The sequence below is a fragment of the Berghia stephanieae genome, chromosome 7, assembly GCF_034508935.2.
Source record: "Berghia stephanieae isolate SIO BIC M18660-M18661 chromosome 7, UCSD_Bste_1.3, whole genome shotgun sequence".
In the NCBI taxonomy this organism is placed as follows: Eukaryota; Metazoa; Mollusca; class Gastropoda; order Nudibranchia; family Aeolidiidae; genus Berghia; species Berghia stephanieae.
Genome location: NC_088366.1, coordinates 58,705,427 through 58,725,832, shown reverse-complemented (window position 1 = coordinate 58,725,832; position 20,406 = coordinate 58,705,427). Strand labels below are relative to the sequence as shown.

Below are 20,406 nucleotides of genomic sequence, written 5' to 3'. Positions count from 1 at the left end.
GTTTTTTTGCAAATCAATATACTTAATGAGATAGAGGGGCACTGGCAGACAGCACTTTTATATATGCTTAAGTGTTGTCAGCCAGTGCTCCTCTATCTCATTAAGTAGCATGATTTGCAAATGTTAGCATCAGGTGTTTACCCTACAAGCACATTTTAAAAAAAAAATCTTCTTGAGTAGTAAGAACATGGCAGTAATTGAAGTATGATCGATAGGATATGTGCGGTTGATGTGGTCTTCTAGATGATGTCAATTTTAATTAATTCGTACACCGGGGAAACCAAAACCACATTCCTTATTCAGTCGACAATCCCAGCAAAGACGGAGATGTCTGATGACAATATGCAAAGAAAAGAAAAAAAAAAAGATAACACATATCTGTCAAATTTTTCATAATTTTTGTTTCATTTTTCGTTTATACCTTGCAGTAGATTTGTAATCGATATACTGACATCTCTGTTACCTGCAGGATAAATGACGGGAGCATACAAACACATGACAAATAAATACCTTTTTTTTTCCGAATAAGAAGATGGATGAAAGGATAATTTAATATGTGTTGAATAAGATTTAACTGATTATACAAAGCCTACAGGATAATTAATTAATACTTTAACCTTGTCTGTAAAATCCATTAATCTTCGATAGACTTCATCTCTTAACTCACTCAATCCTAAAGATTTTTGCTACTTTTCAAAATTGGAAAAAAAATGTATTAAAAATGAGCATGTACATAGATGGTTTTATTCAACTGCCATTAGCATGTAAAAACTAAAAACATTAGCTTTGATACTACGCCTATAATTTGTCTCAGAAAACTGTAGTAAATAGGCATGGGGTAAACGTAACACCTGGTAAACTACGGTATAGTCGGTGTTAGGGTTGAGTGAGTTAATTTCATTACCATTTTTAAGATAAGTTTGTTATAAGTCTCATTGACTCCTAGCTGTCGTTGTTTGTTGTTTTTTGTTTGTTTTTTTCTGATATCATCATTCTGAAAATATTACTCCCAAATGTTATTTGTGTCGAAGTTTCTTTATACAATGTTGATCAAATATTTTGTTTCCTAATCGAACAGGGAATTTGAAAGAGTTCTTTCCTCGTATATAAGCCCTCGTATGAATCGTTTACTATTTTTTTAAAATAACAATATTCAAAATGGTTTGACCATGTGAATCAGATAACAGAACTGTTTTTGTTTTTATAAAACTTTACTTTATTCTTCCCTTTTCTCACTGCTTAATGATTTCTGTGATATAAATATTTGAAATGATTATCGAGGTTTGTACTTAAACTAGACTGATCTCTCTCTGACACAGTGCGATCTGATAATTGAGCTATGGCCAATTGGAGAAATTGTAATGAGTAAACACGACTGACTCCCATTCCCATTCGTTGCGACATTACAAAACCAATGATGTTTTGGGCTTTCTGCTCTTGGCTCTATATGTATTATGAAATGGACAATAGCAGTTGCTTGCTACCCTTTGGATAGGACGCTTTTTTTCCTCGTTGATTTTGTTATATTTTTCTTGACACCAAAATTTAGATAAAACATATTATCCAATGGTTCTTGTGTTGTATATACACACATAATGATCACAGTGAAATTATGTTTTTTTTTTGTTTTTTGTTTTTTTTTTTTACAGCAAGCAAAACTTTTGTTATTTTCTGATTGTTCTATGACGTTGTTAGTGTTAGTTTCTCCAACATCATTCGATTTTGTTTTTATAAAATCGTAATGCTATCAGTCCCTTCTTATTCTCCAATATTTTTTCATAAACCTGATAACAGGGGCCAGTGGTATGGTCTTTGCTTCGTACATGAAAAGCACCGAGTTCGATCACTTGCCGCTGCACTGTGTGACCTTGAGCAAGTCACCTCGCCCTTGCTCAATTTGCAGCACTGCACTGCGGCTGACGCCTGGGTTATTCCAGTTTTCCCTTGGAATAGACCCTAGAGACAAATTTTCCCCTATGGGATGAATAAAGGGATTTTTATTTTTATTTTTAACTGGTGTAAAATTGTTATAATTGTTGATATTTGATACAACTATATTTTTAGAAATTAATGTTTCTTGTAACATAACTGATCACTGTTTGTTGACATTTTCCAAATTGGAAAAGGATTGTCCATAACTCTTTCTCACTAGTATTTTTAAATGGCGTTCACATTGTTTTAGTTGTTGGTTTAATATAATGTCTATTAATAGATGATAAATATTGGGGATTCCCTCACTTCCCAATACCCGTTTGTGTTAAGATATAAATGCCCTCGAAAGATTTTGAAATCGAAGCAATTTTTGTTTTTTAAATGGTGGCTCTGAAAAGAGTTGGTTTAAATAAAAAGTCTTGAAGAGGGCTTGACATACTGAAATGAATGGGTACAATTCTTGTATATACATTTTTTTATGTAGAAGAGAAAAAGTCACACATTTAATATATTTTTAATGTTTTTATCAACCAATTCCTCATAATTACTCGCCTAACGAATGCAACTTTTGCCATCTGCCTCTCAATTTATTGTTATGTTAGAATGGTTTTGCACCTCATAAGACAGAAGATTGTTTCTATAACATCCATGGGCCAAAGTGACATAGTCATCCAGCCTCCCCTCATCACCCCCCCCCCCCATCACACTTGATGAGATGAAAGGTGATGTAGATGTAGCAGACGTTAAATTACATACATACCAATTGATTATCATTTGATCTTACCGGTGATAGAACCTTCTCTGCCTCGGTGTAGAACGGCGGGTGATTTTAAATTTTAAATCAAATTTTGCCGTTTTGGTGTAAACGATTTTGTTGCTGAAGTGATTTTGTTACCGAAGTTGGGGAAATTTGTAATAAAAAGCTACAACATTGTCGTTAGATACAGACAAAATTATTGTTTCAATTAGCCGAAGATCTTGCCCCACTCATCAGAGGAAGGACTTTTTGTTGTACTGATAAAATTCTTCTCCCCTGAGGCTTCATCTTAATTTTCTTGATTTATAGACAGAGTTTCCCCGATTTTGAGGTCCCACTGTACCTCGGTTTAAGAATTTCTGCTTTTTTTTGTTTTTACTTTTTCAAAAACTATTTTACCTCTTTGATAAAAAACAGACAAAACATAATTTTCAAATTACACAAAGACAATGCATGTGATAGTTTCAGGTGCTTTTTTCTGATGTTTCAGTATTGTTAATTTTTTACATTTTTTTAAAAAATGAATGATAAATTCTTTTTAAAGAATGCGTTGTTTGATGATTTAAGAAATGAGAATTTATAATTTTGGGAATCAATAAATCCAATTTTGCGATGATGATACACATTTTGCGATGCCATAATGTAATGTTGTCAACAGTTGCCATAGTAGCATTGATGAGGCTTGTTTTGCTCACCCATGTGTTCTTGTTGATTGTTACCATTGTTGTTCTTCTTTTTCTTCTTGCTTGTCCCTGAAGTAAATCAAAGCTGGATTTTGATGCCAGTAATGAATTCCACAGTCCTCCGAACGTCACTGGCATGCCATAGAGTTTTGTTTTTTTAAAACGATATATCTTTGTATTAATTGTTGTAAAAATTATTTCAGTATTAAGAGAAACCAGACACTGATATTCGTACTTTGAGTGGAAATTAATTAATATTAGTGATTTATTTGAAACACTGCTTTGATTTCTTTTCTTTTTTTAATGGTTAAAATGGGGAAAGAAATGAAAAGAGATTTGATTCGAAACAGGGCCAAATATAACTAGTACAGAATTATGATAAATAAAGAAATCTATTCACTAAAAAAAAAAAAAATTGGGTTGGAAGTCAAAATTTTGTTGTGTACAGCCCATGCACCCATGAGGGCAGAATTATCGGCAAATCTAAAAGTTATAAAACTATTTTTTTTTACAGATTTATAGACGAGTAACTTGCAAACTTGTAATTCTATCACCTGTTGACTCCGACGAATATTTAGAAAATCTCATAGGGCATATTGATCGGTCATTTGATGTTGGGAATTGGATTCAATAGTCTGATGTCACGCCACCCGGCAACGGTGGCCATCTTGGTTTTAAACAAAGAAAATCATTACTTTTTATTCTTCATGCTGGCTGGAACTTTTCATATGCCTTGTGATCAGAATGTGTAAAAGTCAAAACATTATCAAATTTATGGGTTTTTCCCTCTGGATACGCTTTTATGCTCGGCGGAGAAATATTTCATACGGGCGTCCGCCATTGTTCAGATAGTTTAGAGCCAGTGTTACTAAGTTACCATGCGTCATTAGGAAGGAAGTGACATTACGACTGTTGAAGCGTATTGCCCTTTGGCCGCCCTGCCCTGATTGCCAGATTAATTTGCACGCACCCACCGACATTTCCAGACCAATTTTAATCGTTGACAGTTATCAAAAGATTTTATCACGCCCGATCTACGTTAATTTCCACAATACAGTGTTATACTAATTAAATAATATAAAATAGATGAGTGTCTGTTTTTTAATAGGCCTTCATTTCTATTCTCCGCAAATATTTCGAATTCTCGACTACTAAGTAAAAAATAAAAGCCACAAACCCTTACGTTACTTGATCGAGTCAGCATGCATTTTTCACTGTAATCTTGCGGTATTATTATGATTTTACAATTTGTCTTCTTCACCCTAAATCACAAGACATAACAAGAATTACAAGGTTGTCGAGAGACCATTGTCATTTCTTTTCCTTTGTTTTTTTTTTTACTGTTAAAAAAAAGGTAAGAAATAGCAGTTTTAAAAACTCAAAATATTTCAAAATGGTCGGGACGGTCTTCACAGTGTTGAGTCCCAATAATATAATAATATCACTTCCCTTGTATCTTGGGTGGGAGAAAGAAAAGAAAAAAAAGGGAGGGGGGGGGGTTCTTGGGTTTGTTTGTTTTTCCCTCTTTGAGCACTATTCCATACAGCTCTCCCATGACCATTTATTACTTTCATCCATGATAACGAAGTAGTTTAACTGTGGCTTTATTTAGCAAATTTGCAACTAACTTTGATCACAATTCTTTTTATATAATGTTATCAAGTTTAAATCCAGTCGTTGTACTTAAATATTACATAAGAAATGGTATTTGTCAAATGTCCCTTTGATTTTATGTTACATAATTGAATGGTATTTGTCAAATGTCCCTTTGATTTTATGTTACATATTTGAATGGTATTAATTTGTCAAATGTCCCTTTGATTTTATGTTACATAATTGAATGGTATTTGTCAAATGTCCCTTTGATTTTATGTTACATAATTGAATGGTATTTGTCAAATGTCCCTTTGATTTTATTTGAATGGAATTTGTCAAATGTCCCTTTGATTTTATGTTACATAATTGAATGGTATCTGTCAAATGTCCCTTTGATTTTCTGTTACATAATTGAATGGTATTTGTCAAATGTCCCTTTGATTTTATGTTACATAATTGAATGGTATCTGTCAAATGTCCCTTTGATTTTATGTTACATAATTGAATGGTATTTGTCAAATGTCCCTTTGATTCTATGTTACATAATTGAATGGTATCTGTCAAATGTCCCTTTGATTTTCTGTTACATAATTGAATGGTATCTGTCAAATGTCCCTTTGATTTTATGTTACATAATTGACTACTTGACTCAAATCAGAAAATCCTTTTCTTACAATGTAATGTGACCATCTGCCTCAACGTGGTGTTCTGTTGCTGGCTTGAACCAAGGCCCTCTTTATAGAAGGCCTTGCTTGAACCAAATGTCAGAAATGGAACTTTGGGTTGGTAACATCCGGACCAGGCAAGTTGAGATTTTTATATTTTAAAATTCTACAATTGTTTTCCTCAATAAAATAAATTTAACTCTAATTTCATTTGTTTTTGTTTTTTGTCTGTGTGTGTGTGTGTGTGTGTGGGGGGGGGGGGGGGGGGGGTGTTGGGTTTTTTTTTTTTTTTAATATTTGTTTTTTTGTTGTTCAATTTAAAGCTCAAAACCTGTATTTATTGTTGGCAATAAGTATGACATTAGAGTAACTTTTAACTTTTAACACATTTTACAATAATAATAATAACAATAATAATAATAAATTATTATTATTATTATTATTATTATTATTATTATTATTATTATTATTATTATTATTATTACTATTATTATTATTATTATTATTATTATTATTATTATTATTATTATTATTATTATTATTATTATTATTATTATTATTATTATTATTATTATTATTATTATTATTATTGTTATTCAGTAGTTCGACTTTTTAATCTAATTCTTAGTGTCTAATCTATTTCCGACATAATATTCTACCATTATTGAAACACTTGGACATTACACACAATGATGAAATATTCAAGAAATATTGCTAAAGGGATATATTCAAGAAAGGCACCTGGGTGGGGTTCCTGACCTCCCATAGTGGGCAGGGGGGTCCATACTGTGTCTTCTATCCCCCTGTATCTGGGTGGGGTTCCTGACCTCCCATAGTGGGCAGGGGGGTACATACTGTGTCTTCTATCCCCTTATATCTGTTTTCCAACATGCTTTCTGTCTTTGTCTTGGAATGAGATTACTTGATTTTGTCCTGGCCCTGACCATATAATCTGGGTGGGGTTCCTGACCTCCCATAGTGGGCAGGGAGGTACATTCTGCGTCTTCTATCACCTTATATCTGTTTTCCAACATACTTTCTGTCTTTGTCTTAGAATGAGATTACTTGGTTTTGTCCTGGCCCTGGCCAGAGTCTGGCTGGGAGGGAAACAGTCAAATATTATTGTTTTGGGAGATGATATTTTTTTCCTTATAAATCATCTCTCTGTTATGTATTATTATATTTGTTATTTTGAATGTATAATGTAAGCATTTGAGTGTGTTCCTCTTTGTTGGATTTTGTGATTGTGTCCGGATGAGACTTATAGGTAGCGGGTGGTTGGATGGGAGCATCACCCTTGAATCATATACCTATGATGTTCGCATGGGTGTACGATCCGATAGTGATGTCGTTTCTTCTTCTCTTTACTAACCTATCCTGCTTCTTTGGTTTGTGATTGTATTTTTGACAGGGGATATTTTTTTTTCTGTAAATCTCCTGCCTGTTTGTTCTTGGTTATTTATAATTTAGCTTATGATATCTTTAGGTTATGATTTTGATTTACATTTGTACTATTTTTGTTAGATTGCTTGTTTTTTTGTTTCAGCGGTCTCTCATATAACCTCAATTGTGTTGGAAGAGACCTAAAGCAACAAACAAACAAAAAAAAAGACTTATAGGTAATCTCAAACTAAGTACATTGGTGGTATGCTCTTGGAATTTACATCTGATCCTTATTTGTTCCCAGTTCTCCTATGTCTTACTTTTTCTTGGGTGCTTTAATTGTAATTCTAGAACTTTTTACTATCCCATTTTCTTACTTTTTACTGGCGCTGATATGACCTAAATGTGTTGCAAACGCTGTAAAACCCTTAAAAACAAACAAACAACAACTTTAAATTTTATGATGAACAAAAGAAATTTGAATAAGAAAAAAAAATAATTGAGTTTTATATAAAAATTGAACTTTATATAGCGCAATATCCACTAAATGTGCTCAAAGCGCTTTAACATGTAGCACGGGACATGACGCCTGTTGGCGATATTACAATTTTTCGGGCAAAGACAACGCTGTTAACGGCCAGGTACTCATTTTACACCTGAGTACGGTGAGAGAATGTGAGTAAAGAGCCTTTTCCAAGGACTCTCCTATGCGCCGACCGCGAGGCTCGAACCCAGGACCTACCGATCCGAATGCGAGTGTCATACCACTAGTCCACATAGCCGCATAAGAAAAAGGTTGGTTGTATCGTAACGAATGTGACGATTTTCCTATAGTTGGTAAGGAGAGGATTAAAGAAATACCATCATTTAATTTATTATATTTTTTTGTTCGTTTGTGGGACTTCCAATAGCTCAGTGTATAGATAGTTCGAAGTTGACGCCACTCAGGTCTTTGTTATTATTTTCTGCCATCCGCGTTTATGAGTAATTCTCACTAAACTGTATTAACCAGACTATAAACGTTCAAGGTTACACATAGTTTTGTGTGTTAATAATAATAATAATAATCTTTATTGTCCAAATAGGCAATTATTGTTAGGTTACAGCTCTTGTAATATGGGAAAAAAGTAATTAAAATAGTAGTAATAACGATGATAATAATGCTGATAGTAATGATGATGATGATAATAATAATAATAATAATAATAATAATAATAATAATAATAATAATAATAATAATAATAATAATAATAATAATATAATAATATTATAATAATAATAAATAATAATAATAATAATAATAATAATAATAATAAGAAGAAGAAGAAGAAGAAGAAGAAGAAGAAGAAGAAGAAGAATGGCAATGTTGTGAACTCCTTAGCCAAGCGCATACTATCTATAGAACTTTCGCTTCACGTGTAAAGAGAATTAAATAAATGTAACCGATCTCGATTAAAGTCGACTCACAGTACACACAGAAGCTGTGTGTCATCCACAATTTTAAAAAATATTGAGCTTTTTTTATATAGCGCAATATCCACTATGTGCTCAGAGCGCTTTACAAGGAGTCCCTGGTCAACAACAATATATAACATGTAGGACGGGACATGACGTCTGTTAGGCGATATGACAATTTTTCGGACAAATAATAATAATAATAATAATAATAATGATAATAATAATAATAATAATAATAATAATAATAATAATATATATCTTTATTGTCCCCAAAAAAGTGGCAATTTGTCATTTGGTTACACATTTATAACAATACAGTATTGACATAGACACACACAGACAACGCTGTTAACGGCCAGGTACTCAGTTTACACCTGAGTACGGTGAGAGAATGTGAGTAAAGAGTCTTTTCCAAGGACTCAACTATGCGCCTAGCGAGGCTCGAACCCAGGACCTTCCGATCCGAAAGCGAGTGTCATACCATAAGACCACATAGCCGCACAAAACCCCAAAGTCATTCCCATCGCATATAAATATTATAATCTGATAATATCTGGGCCTTGCCAGTCGGGTGATTAGGTTGTTTAGCTCTCACTAAAGTCAATCTACGATCTAACCGTGGCCTTCGTAAAGTTATGGCCTGACACTGACCAAAATATGACGTCAAAATGCCAGTCTTTTGTCAAAAAAAAAAAGAAAACAAATCGTGAGTTGTATTCAATAGTTCAACCAATGAAATAACTTGTTTCCGTGAGCTCTACTAACGACAACTCACTAAGCGGTGCAAAAAAAAAAAAAAAAAAAATGACGTCAAACTGCCAGTCCTTTTGGATGTCAGTATCAGGCTATAGATAGTTCGAAGATGACGTCACATATATCTTTGTTATTGTAATTTGCCATCCGCGTTTATGAGTAATGCTCACTGAATTGTATTAACCTGATTATAAACGTTCATGGATACACCCAGTTTTGTGTGTTGGTCCGTTACACTTCCGGATGGCAATGTTATGAGCTTCTTAGCCAAGCGCATACTATCTATAGATAGAACGACGATGACGTCACTCATGCCTTTGTTTTGTTTTGTTTTGTTTGCCATCCATGTTTGTGAGTAATTTTCACTAAACTGTATTAACCATACTATATAAACAGCGTGGCTCAGCGGTACGGTCTTTGCTTCGTACCCATGGCCTCCTTGAGTCACCATGATCGTAGGTACCCAAAGGTACCGAGTTCGATCACCCGCCGTTGGAATTGACCCAAGAGACAAATTTCCCCTATCGGATGAATAAAGGGAATTTATTTATTTACTTAGTTATTCATTTTTATTATTTATTTTTATAAACGGTTAAGGCTACACATAGTTTTGTGTGTTGGTTCGTTATCCTTCCGGATGGCAATGTTGTGAGGTTTTTTTAGCCAAGCGCGTAGAAGGTAAGTAAAAAAAAAATAATTGAGCTTTATATAGAGCAATATCCACTAAATGTGCAAAAAAGCGCTTTACAAAGGGTCCCTGGTCAAGCAACATTTAAAATGTAGGACAGGACATGACGCCTGTTAGGCGATATTACAATTTTTCGGACAAAGACAACGCTGTTAACGGCCAGGTACTCATTTTACATCTGAGTACGGTGAGAGAATGTGAGTAAAGAGCCTTTTCCAAGGACTCAACTATGCGCCGAGCGCGAGGCTCGAACCCATGACCTTCCGATCCGAAAGCGAGTGTCATACCACTAGACCACATAGCCGCATAAGAAAAAGGTTGGTTGTATCGTAACGAATGTGACGATTTTCCTATAGTTGGTAAGGAGAGGATTAAAGAAATACCATCATTTAATTTATTATATTTTTTGTTCGTTTGTGGGACTTCCAATAGCTCAGTGTATAGATAGTTCGAAGTTGACGCCACTCAGGTCTTTGTTATTATTTTCTGCCATCCGCGTTTATGAGTAATTCTCACTAAACTGTATTAACCAGACTATAAACGTTCAAGGTTACACATAGTTTTGTGTGTTAATAATAATAATAATAATCTTTATTGTCCAAATAGGCAATTATTGTTAGGTTACAGCTCTTGTAATATGGGAAAAAAGTAATTAAAATAGTAGTAATAACGATGATAATAATGCTGATAGTAATGATGATGATGATAATAATAATAATAATAATAATAATAATAATAATAATAATAATAATAATAATAATAATATAATAATAATAATAATAATAATAATAATAATAATAAAAGAAGAAGAAGAAGAAGAAGAAGAAGAAGAAGAAGAAGAAGAAGAAGAAGAAGAAGAAGAAGAAGAAGAAGAAGAAGAAGAAGAAGAAGAAGAAGAATGGCAATGTTGTGAACTCCTTAGCCAAGCGCATACTATCTATAGAACTTTCGCTTCACGTGTAAAGAGAATTAAATAAATGTAACCGATCTCGATTAAAGTCGACTCACAGTACACACAGAAGCTGTGTGTCATCCACAATTTTAAAAAATATTGAGCTTTTTTTTATATAGCGCAATATCCACTATGTGCTCAGAGCGCTTTACAAGGAGTCCCTGGTCAACAACAATATATAACATGTAGGACGGGACATGACGTCTGTTAGGCGATATGACAATTTTTCGGACAAATAATAATAATAATAATAATAATAATAATGATAATAATAATAATAATAATAATAATAATAATAATAATATATCTTTATTGTCCCCAAAAAAGTGGCAATTTGTCATTTGGTTACACATTTATAACAATACAGTATTGACATAGACACACACAGACAACGCTGTTAACGGCCAGGTACTCAGTTTACACCTGAGTACGGTGAGAGAATGTGAGTAAAGAGTCTTTTCCAAGGACTCAACTATGCGCCTAGCGAGGCTCGAACCCAGGACCTTCCGATCCGAAAGCGAGTGTCATACCATAAGACCACATAGCCGCACAAAACCCCAAAGTCATTCCCATCGCATATAAATATTATAATCTGATAATATCTGGGCCTTGCCAGTCGGGTGATTAGGTTGTTTAGCTCTCACTAAAGTCAATCTACGATCTAACCGTGGCCTTCGTAAAGTTATGGCCTGACACTGACCAAAATATGACGTCAAAATGCCAGTCTTTTGTCAAAAAAAAAAGAAAACAAATCGTGAGTTGTATTCAATAGTTCAACCAATGAAATAACTTGTTTCCGTGAGCTCTACTAACGACAACTCACTAAGCGGTGCAAAAAAAACAACAAAAAATGACGTCAAACTGCCAGTCCTTTTGGATGTCAGTATCAGGCTATAGATAGTATGCGCTTGACTAAGAAGCTCATATCATTGCCATCCGGAAGTATAACGGACCAACACACAAAACTTTGTGTATCCATGAACTTTTATAGTCTGGTTAATACAGTTCAGTGAGAATAACTCACAAATGCGGATGGCAAAATACAATAACAAAAGCTTGAGTGACGTCATCTTCGTTCTATCTATAGATAGAATGCGCTTGGCCAAGGAGTTCACAACATTCCCATCCGGAAGTATAACGGACCAACACACAAACTCTGTGTAACCATGAACTTTTATAGTCTGGTTAATACAGTTTAGTGAGAACAACTCACAAACGCGGATGGCAAAAACAATAACAAAGGCCTGAGTGACGTCATCTGCATACTATCTATAACATAACGATGGCTACGATCTAACACACCATGAACGTTAAAGATTACTACTTATTGTTTTGTGTGTGGGTACGCTTTATTTGGCGGCTAGAACGGGTGATTATTCTACCTAATACCATCAATATCCTCATAACATTTTATGAGTCGATCACAGCACTGCCGTACTCTGGAAAAACACATAATATTTAAAAATTTGGCCAGAAAACTCGTCCTTCAAAAATGATATCGATCGATTTAAATGACACTCATCTTGGCAAAAACTCTCAAACCCGGGACTCCGGTTACACACAGATTTGTGTATTTTTGTACGTTATATCCGGCTGGCGGAGTGTTGTGAGTAAATTACCTAAGCGCACAGCATCAATAAATTGTGTGCTCTTGTGAGTGCTGTTCACTCGTAGAGATCATCAAACCGTTGAAAAAAAAAGGTAATAGTGTTTAGATATCGTCAAAGAGCTCGTTCCAAGCGTGGCCCTCGTCAAGTTATGGCCTGATACTGACCAAAATATGACGTCAAAATGTCAGTCTTTTGCCACAAAAGAAAACAAATCGTGAGTTGTATTCAATAGTTCAGTCAATGAAATAACTTGTTTCCATGAGCTCTACTAACGACAACTCACTAGACGGTGCAAAAACCAAATAATGACGTCAGACTGCCAGTCCTTTTGGATTTCAGTATCAGGCTATAGATAGTTCGAAGATGACGTCACATATATCTTTGTTATTGTAATTTGCCATCCGCGTTTATGAGTAATGCTCACTGAATTGTATTAACCTGATTATAAACGTTCATGGATACACCCAGTTTTGTGTGTTGGTCCGTTACACTTCCGGATGGCAATGTTATGAGCTTCTTAGCCAAGCGCATACTATCTATAGATAGAACGACGATGACGTCACTCATGCCTTTGTTTTGTTTTGTTTTGTTTGCCATCCATGTTTGTGAGTAATTTTCACTAAACTGTATTAACCATACTATATAAACAGGGCTCAGCGGTACGGTCTTTGCTTCGTACCCATGGCCTCCTTGAGTCACCATGATCGTAGGTACCCAAAGGTACCGAGTTCGATCACCCGCCGTTGGAATTGACCCAAGAGACAAATTTCCCCTATCGGATGAATAAAGGGAATTTATTTATTTACTTAGTTATTCATTTTTATTATTTATTTTTATAAACGGTTAAGGCTACACATAGTTTTGTGTGTTGGTTCGTTATCCTTCCGGATGGCAATGTTGTGAGGTTTATTTAGCCAAGCGCGTAGAAGGTAAGTAAAAAAAAAATAATTGAGCTTTATATAGAGCAATATCCACTAAATGTGCAAAAAAGCGCTTTACAAAGGGTCCCTGGTCAAGCAACATTTAAAATGTAGGACAGGACATGACGCCTGTTAGGCGATATTACAATTTTTCGGACAAAGACAACGCTGTTAACGGCCAGGTACTCATTTTACATCTGAGTACGGTGAGAGAATGTGAGTAAAGAGCCTTTTCCAAGGACTCAACTATGCGCCGAGCGCGAGGCTCGAACCCATGACCTTCCGATCCGAAAGCGAGTGTCATACCACTACACCACATAGCCGCACGTGGCTATGTAGCAGTGGTGTTGTGAGTGAAAAGGATCACCTGTGTTGGGATTGAGGAGGGATCCGTGTAACTCGTCTCCTACACATCGCACACAAAGTTTGTTCTCTCAAATGTACGCTTCAGGATTTCACAGATCAACCGTGGTCTCTTATTGTCACATTTTTTTTCAACAGCAGTGAGACCTTTATCCCGTGATATTTGGATATATTACAGATGTTGGTGCATTACGCTGCTTGCTATAGTTTGGTGGGTCATCAAACCTAATGCTATCAATGCCTAGATAACCAAGTAATGTAAATTGCAACCACTAGTAAAAGGTAATTATTTAAAAAATTAACATCACATAATATACATCATCACCATGACGGGAGACCTTCCATAAGCTACTACATCCCAAGTATTCTTGTTTAAGTAGGGGGTTTGGGAGGGGGAAAACTTTTTTTCATATATTTTTTTAAAGTCTCCCCCCTCCCAAACCCCATACACTAGAACTTCTAGTAGGGGGTTTGGGAGGGGGGAGACTTTAAACAAAAAAGTTTCCCCCTCCTAACCCCCCTACTAGAACAAGAATACTTGGGATGTAGGAGCTTATGGAAAGTCTCCCACCATGACTTATCACTCCCCGTGGCCTCCGTCACTGCCAATCGAAACAACCTTCTGTCCTGCGCGGTCCTGGGCCATCCTTCCACATTCAGTCACTGGCTTATATTCATCCATTCGCTGATGTCTTGTGACCATCTTCTTCTTTGTATCCCTCTCCCTCTTTTACCCTCCATAATACCTACAAATAATATACATAATAATAAACATAGAGGGGTTCAAAAAATTCATCTTTACGGAAAGCGGTCATAAACTGAAATCTTTTCTACTCTTTTTCTAGTTTGAAACACGTTCTATTTGTGCTCTTTTGTTAAAATGTTTAGTAAAGGCTACTACTTCCATAGCGATAAGAACAACAAATCGACCGGAAGTTAGCAGCAGCAGCTGAAAACAAATGCTGAAGTTTGTTTTCTCTGTCCTTTCCTTCTTCAAAAAATGTAACAAATAAACTGTTCATTGAAATATAACTGTCAGGATTATACTATCCAAATGTTTTTGTGTGGTGGATTGCATTTTTAAATGTTTGAGCGTCTTGTTTTAACTTTGGGTTTGAGAAGCTGAAACCGCTGGATACCACCTCAAATTCAAGATGCTCAAACTAAATAATCTGCTACAAAGTGTCAAGCCTGGAGAGGATGAAATCAAATCAAAGAATAAAAGTTTGACGGAAAAGACCGAGCTGGAAATTCTAGTGCAAAGAAGATCAGATGAAGTTCGCAAGAAAGCTCAACATCATTGGGCGCTTCTTCGAAATTCAGTATGCAGTGTAAAAAGAGTAAGTCAGTAGTAAACATTAACATGTGTAATAATATATATGATCATTTATAGTAATGATATTAACCCCCTACTCGACATTTAAAAAAACAAAGAATACTGGGGATGTAGGAGCTTTCGAAAGGGGAGGCCCTAGCCTTAACAAATATGATTAGGATAGTAATATTATCTAAGTAAGGTAATTTAGAAGACCGAGCCGCCAACGTTCTGGCGTCAAGCGCGGGTGGGCTGAATGATCATGATCATTCGTTATATCTAGTTTTATTTTTAATGAGGTCCTGAAGCTATGACATAGCTTTTCGTTCATGAATTTACGATAAACAATACGATTTCAATGCCCTTGTTGTTGTCGCTGCTGCTGCTGCTGTGTCATTTTTGCTATTGTTTTTCCGATGAATAATCTTTAAACTTTAAACTGAAACTCTACCATAAACGCCACCACCACACCACCACCAACATCCACTACAACAACTACTACTACTACTACTACTACTACTACTACTACTACTACTACCACTACTACTACTACTACTACCACCACTACTACACTACACTACACTACTACTACTACTACTACTACTACTACTACTATTACTATTACTTATTATTATTATTATTATTATTATTATTATTATTATTATTATTATTATTATTATTATTATTACTAATAATACTACCATTGTTAATATTGTTATTCTGTAGGCCGTTGAAGAAGCGGAATTGAAAGACCTGGTTATCACTCATGGAATACACAGAGAAAGGAAACTCAACCACCCATATGGCATTACACAAGTTATTTTCTTACCAAAAGAGAGGGTGAGTATCAGTCTCTGAGTCCGTGGAGTCTAAATAAAGCATTAAATCAGTATATTTGTACACCACCAGTGAGAAGGATGAGTTGTGCTCAGCACATTTCTGATCTAGAGGGGCAAATATAGCAACATACCAAAAATCATGTTGCCATGCATTCTCTTGTTCTATCCCACACACCTTAACCACCGCCATCATCATCATCATCATCATCATCATCATCATCATCATCATCATCATCATCATCATCATCACCATCATCATCATCATCATCATCATCATCATCATCATCATCACCATCATCATCATTTTCATCATCTTCATCACATCATCATCATCATCATCATCATCATCATCATCATCATCATCATCATCATCATCATCAGCATCATCAGGACATTTTTCAAGGTTTCTTTTTTTGCACATAAATTCTTGAAATAGGGGCAAAACAAATAATCATATCAAATTTCGACTTTTAAAAGTATTTTCGTTTTCACAGTGGCCAGTAGTTCAGTTGGTAGAGCATACACGTCACATGCAATGGGATTGAGATTGATCTCTGGTGCAGTCAAAATTTTATTCAGACCCCCCTGTCCACTCAGCAGTGATCGGGTAGCTGGGTCTGTTAGATCTGATGGAATTTGCGACAGACAACTGTCCTATCCAAAGGACAGCAAACAATTGCTATTGTCTGTTTCACACCATAGAAACTGGGATAAACTCCGGCTCCATGGACCCAATGGGTCTGAAGGACTACTTTTTATAATTTTTTTAAAGGGGACTTAACCCTCTCCTTACCAACTATAGGAAAATTATCACATTCGTTATGATACAACCAACATTATTCTTATTCAAATTTCTTTTGTACATCATAAAATTTAAAGAAAAGGAACTGTGTTGTAGAACATGTTTTGCTAAAGAAATTGTGTATCGCAAGAACGTACTGCTATTGTGTGATAAACAATATATTTTTGTGATAGTTGGGTGTGAAGTTTTGGGGAAAATCCTGAAAATGGCTGGTAAGGAGAGACTTAATCAGCTAGCAAAATATTCACACAATATTTATCATACCAACTTTCACTTATTTTTAATTTTTTTTTTTCAGGAATATTTGACTTGTGATGGACAGAACTTTAAATTTTTCATGGAGGATGGGCGGAAGAAAGATTTGATTCCTACTGAGGAAGGAATAAACCGCCTTATCTACTCTAGTCAGACGAATCAATTTGTTGGATGGAGGCACGGAGAGCAATCACTCTTTGTTAGTAGATTAAATCTTGATTTACTTACCATTCACAATCCCTTATCTTGATCTCTTAACGTTATTCCAGGGATGCCCTTTTTCCAACTAAAACCAGAAATCAGGCTTTTTGAAATAAAAAAAAAATAATAAAAAAAAATAAAATTCGCTTTATTCATCCCATTGGGGAAATTTGTCTCTAGAGTCTATTCCAAGGGAAGACTGGAACAACCCAGGCGTCACCCGCAGTGCAGCAATGCAAATTGACTAGGGTGATGTGACTTGCTCAAAGCCACACAGCACAGCGGGTAATCGAACTCGGTACCTTTCGGGTGTGAATCGGAGACCGTACTGCTGAGCCACACTGCCCCATCCAGCTGACTTTGCTCAGTATTGGTTACTTACTTACTTACTTATCCGAACCAGCGACCACCTGAGCTCTAGCCCTTCGGTCTTGTGCCATGACATAGAAGTTAGACGTCTTTTGTAGTTGTTCAGTATTGATTAAAAGATGACAGATGAAAGGGTTGTTTAAAGGCAGCAGTTAACGGGAAGATTGATGGATTTATATCCTTTTCTATGATTGTGGGTCATACCATTTGATGGAGCCAAGAGAAGTTTTGTACAAAATATTTTCATATATATGCTCTTTACGAGAAACATTTTCAGTCTTTTTTAAAATTTTAGCAAAGGACATCCATGAAGCGGGTGGTTGGATGGGAGCATCACCATTGAATCATATACCTATGATGTTCGCATGGGTGTACGATCCGATAGTGATGTCGTTTCTTCTTCTCTTTACTAACCTATCCTGCTTCTTTGGTTTGTGATTGTATTTTTGACAGGGGATATTTTTTTTTCTGTAAATCTCCTGCCTGTTTGTTCTTGGTTATTTATAATTTAGCTTATGATATCTTTAGGTTATGATTTTGATTTACATTTGTACTATTTTTGTTAGATTGCTTGTTTTTTTGTTTCAGCGGTCTCTCATATAACCTCAATTGTGTTGGAAGAGACCTAAAGCAACAAACAAACAAACAAAAAAGACATCCATGAAACCTTATTTCTCCTATTTTATCTGTTGTTAGACTTGGCAAAATGTACTCTCCATTAGATTAGCGTCCTATACAAAGAGTAGCAATGCTACAAAAAAACAAAAAAAAACCCCCAAAAAAACAGGGTCAACTTTGGTATACAGGTCATATTCAATTTCTAGTCCATAAGATGCAAAAGGTACATTGCCCATCATTGCAAATCTTATACATATCAATTATATCGACCACACCACATCCTGTCACTCCATAATTTATTCAATCTTCCCAGTGTTCTTGTGTATGTGGAAAACGCGTTGAAATGATGTTGGGTCTCCGATGACTATTATGTCATGCGGTAGTTTGTTCCATTCATATTTTACTTAACTCATATTATTATTTTGAAATCAAATACAAAGCATGATGAAAACCAAATAGGAATACTGTCTGCTATTTTGTTTGACTTTAATTTTTGGATTTTACAAATATTTTGTTTTGAAATATTTCTTTTGAGGAACTGAGGGAATTTGGAAAATACATTAAGTTTCAATAACTTTTGAGATTGAAGTAAAAAGGAAAAGCAAAAGGAAGAAGAAAAATAATGATAATAAGCCCTTAAAGCAATTCTCTTATTATAAAAACAATATTATTTTTCACCAGCTGATGTCTCGAACGTTTGAGATCACATCTCAATCGAATGCAGTGGGAAAAATTCTGTTGGCAGCTTATAATGGCAACACTGGAGAGCTTATCACTGTTGGACCTCACTTTATTACTGTATGTAATGATAGATAGATGGGTAGATAGATATACTCCTGAATAGATAGATGGAGAAGGAGGAGAGAGAGAGGGAGAGAGAGAGAGAGAGAGAGAGAGAGAGAGAGAGAGAGAGAGAGAGAGAGAGAGAGAGAGAGAGAGAGAGAGAGAGAGAGAGAGCGCGAGCGAAGGCGGGACGGGTCTGATGATTACAAAATATATAACTAAAAAAAAAAGAAGAAAAATAGCTTTACATTATATCGTACTATTTTGCTCTGTATTATTGCGCTTTTCAAAGAGTGCCAAATAATTGAGAATTTAACCAGTAAAGAAGTTTGTTGTTTTTTTGTTTTTTTTAATCTATCATTTGATTTTCATTTGCTTTCTTCTTTCCCTACCCCGCCCCCTCCCAGTGTTGGTGCTTCCGTTATGGAGCACGTCACTTGATTCCAAGAAAGACAACCAAGACAAAGTTTGGAGAGAAGAAGATGTTTGTACAGATGGTCTTGGAAGAAACGGCTAGTCGTTCACAGAGGATGTTCTTTGCTCAGGGCAACGGTGTTGTGGTATGGGATTTTCTTTTATTGCCAGAGCTAAAAGAAATGCAGTCCAAGTCTTGTCGTAGTTTTATATAGTCTTTCAATGTTAACTATTTATAATCTTTAAGAAAGATTAAGATGATATTTTATATCCAAATAGGTTGTCTAAAGAAAAGAGAAAACCTCAAACCCATCCCCCCAATAAAGCCCATAAACAAACAAACAAGTTAAAAACTTACCCAAAAAAAACCCCCCAAAAAAAAACCAAAAAAAAACAAAGACAAAAACAAAAAACAGAAAAAAAAACCCCAAAACCCCCCACACAAACAAAAGAAAATGAAAAAAAAAAGAAAAAGAAAAGAATGGGAAAACAAAAATCCCAGGTAGTCTGTGCAGTTATGTGGTCTCGTTGTATGACACTTGTATTCAGAAGGACCAGGGTTTGAGTCACACTCTGAGCTGTGCATAGTTGAGCCCTTGGATAGGCTCTTTACTCACATTTTCTCATCATACTCGGGTGTAATATGAGTACTCGGCTGTTAACATCATTGTCTCTGACGGGAAAAAAAAAATTAATATTGCCTGACAGGTGCCATGTCTTGTCCTACATGTTGTTTCTGTTGTCTTGGGACCCCTTGAAAAATGCTTTGTGCAGGCTTAGTGAATATTCCCATGTATAAAAGCTCAAGTATTGTTGGGTTTTTGTATTTAAAAAAAGTTGTACAACACCAGCCATAATTTTCCATTAACTACTGTTACCTCCTTCACCATTATTTAACCCTCTCGTGTTCAGATTCTTTTTGCGGGAGTAGATAATTAGTTCCCTATATGGCCATGTCAATCATGTAGACATCCTTTGATGATATAAGCCTACCCTTTGATAGGTATTTAAGATGTTTTTTTTTCCCCCTTGACTTGTGACTTTTAAAAA

At 35.3% G+C, this 20,406-nt stretch overlaps 1 protein-coding gene across 6 annotated transcripts in view; it reads left to right on the top strand.

Moving 5' to 3' along the window:
- The first annotated feature begins 14,665 nt into the window (after positions 1-14,665).
- The window catches only part of LOC144977566 (uncharacterized), a 73,047-nt gene continuing 67,306 nt past the window's right edge, over positions 14,666-20,406 (top strand). For 5 of the 6 annotated variants that reach the window (XM_078922922.1, XM_078922923.1, XM_078922918.1 and 2 more), the window contains exons 1-5: positions 14,676-15,100; positions 15,802-15,915; positions 17,015-17,170; positions 18,841-18,957; positions 19,350-19,502. In XM_078922922.1, coding sequence (XP_078779048.1) covers positions 14,915-15,100; positions 15,802-15,915; positions 17,015-17,170; positions 18,841-18,957; positions 19,350-19,502 — 726 coding nt within the window. In that variant the 5' untranslated portion in view covers positions 14,676-14,914. Of the gene's footprint in view, positions 15,101-15,801; positions 15,916-17,014; positions 17,171-18,840; positions 18,958-19,349; positions 19,503-20,406 lie in introns of all 6 variants that reach the window. The other variant, XM_078922924.1, reaches the window with a different exon arrangement.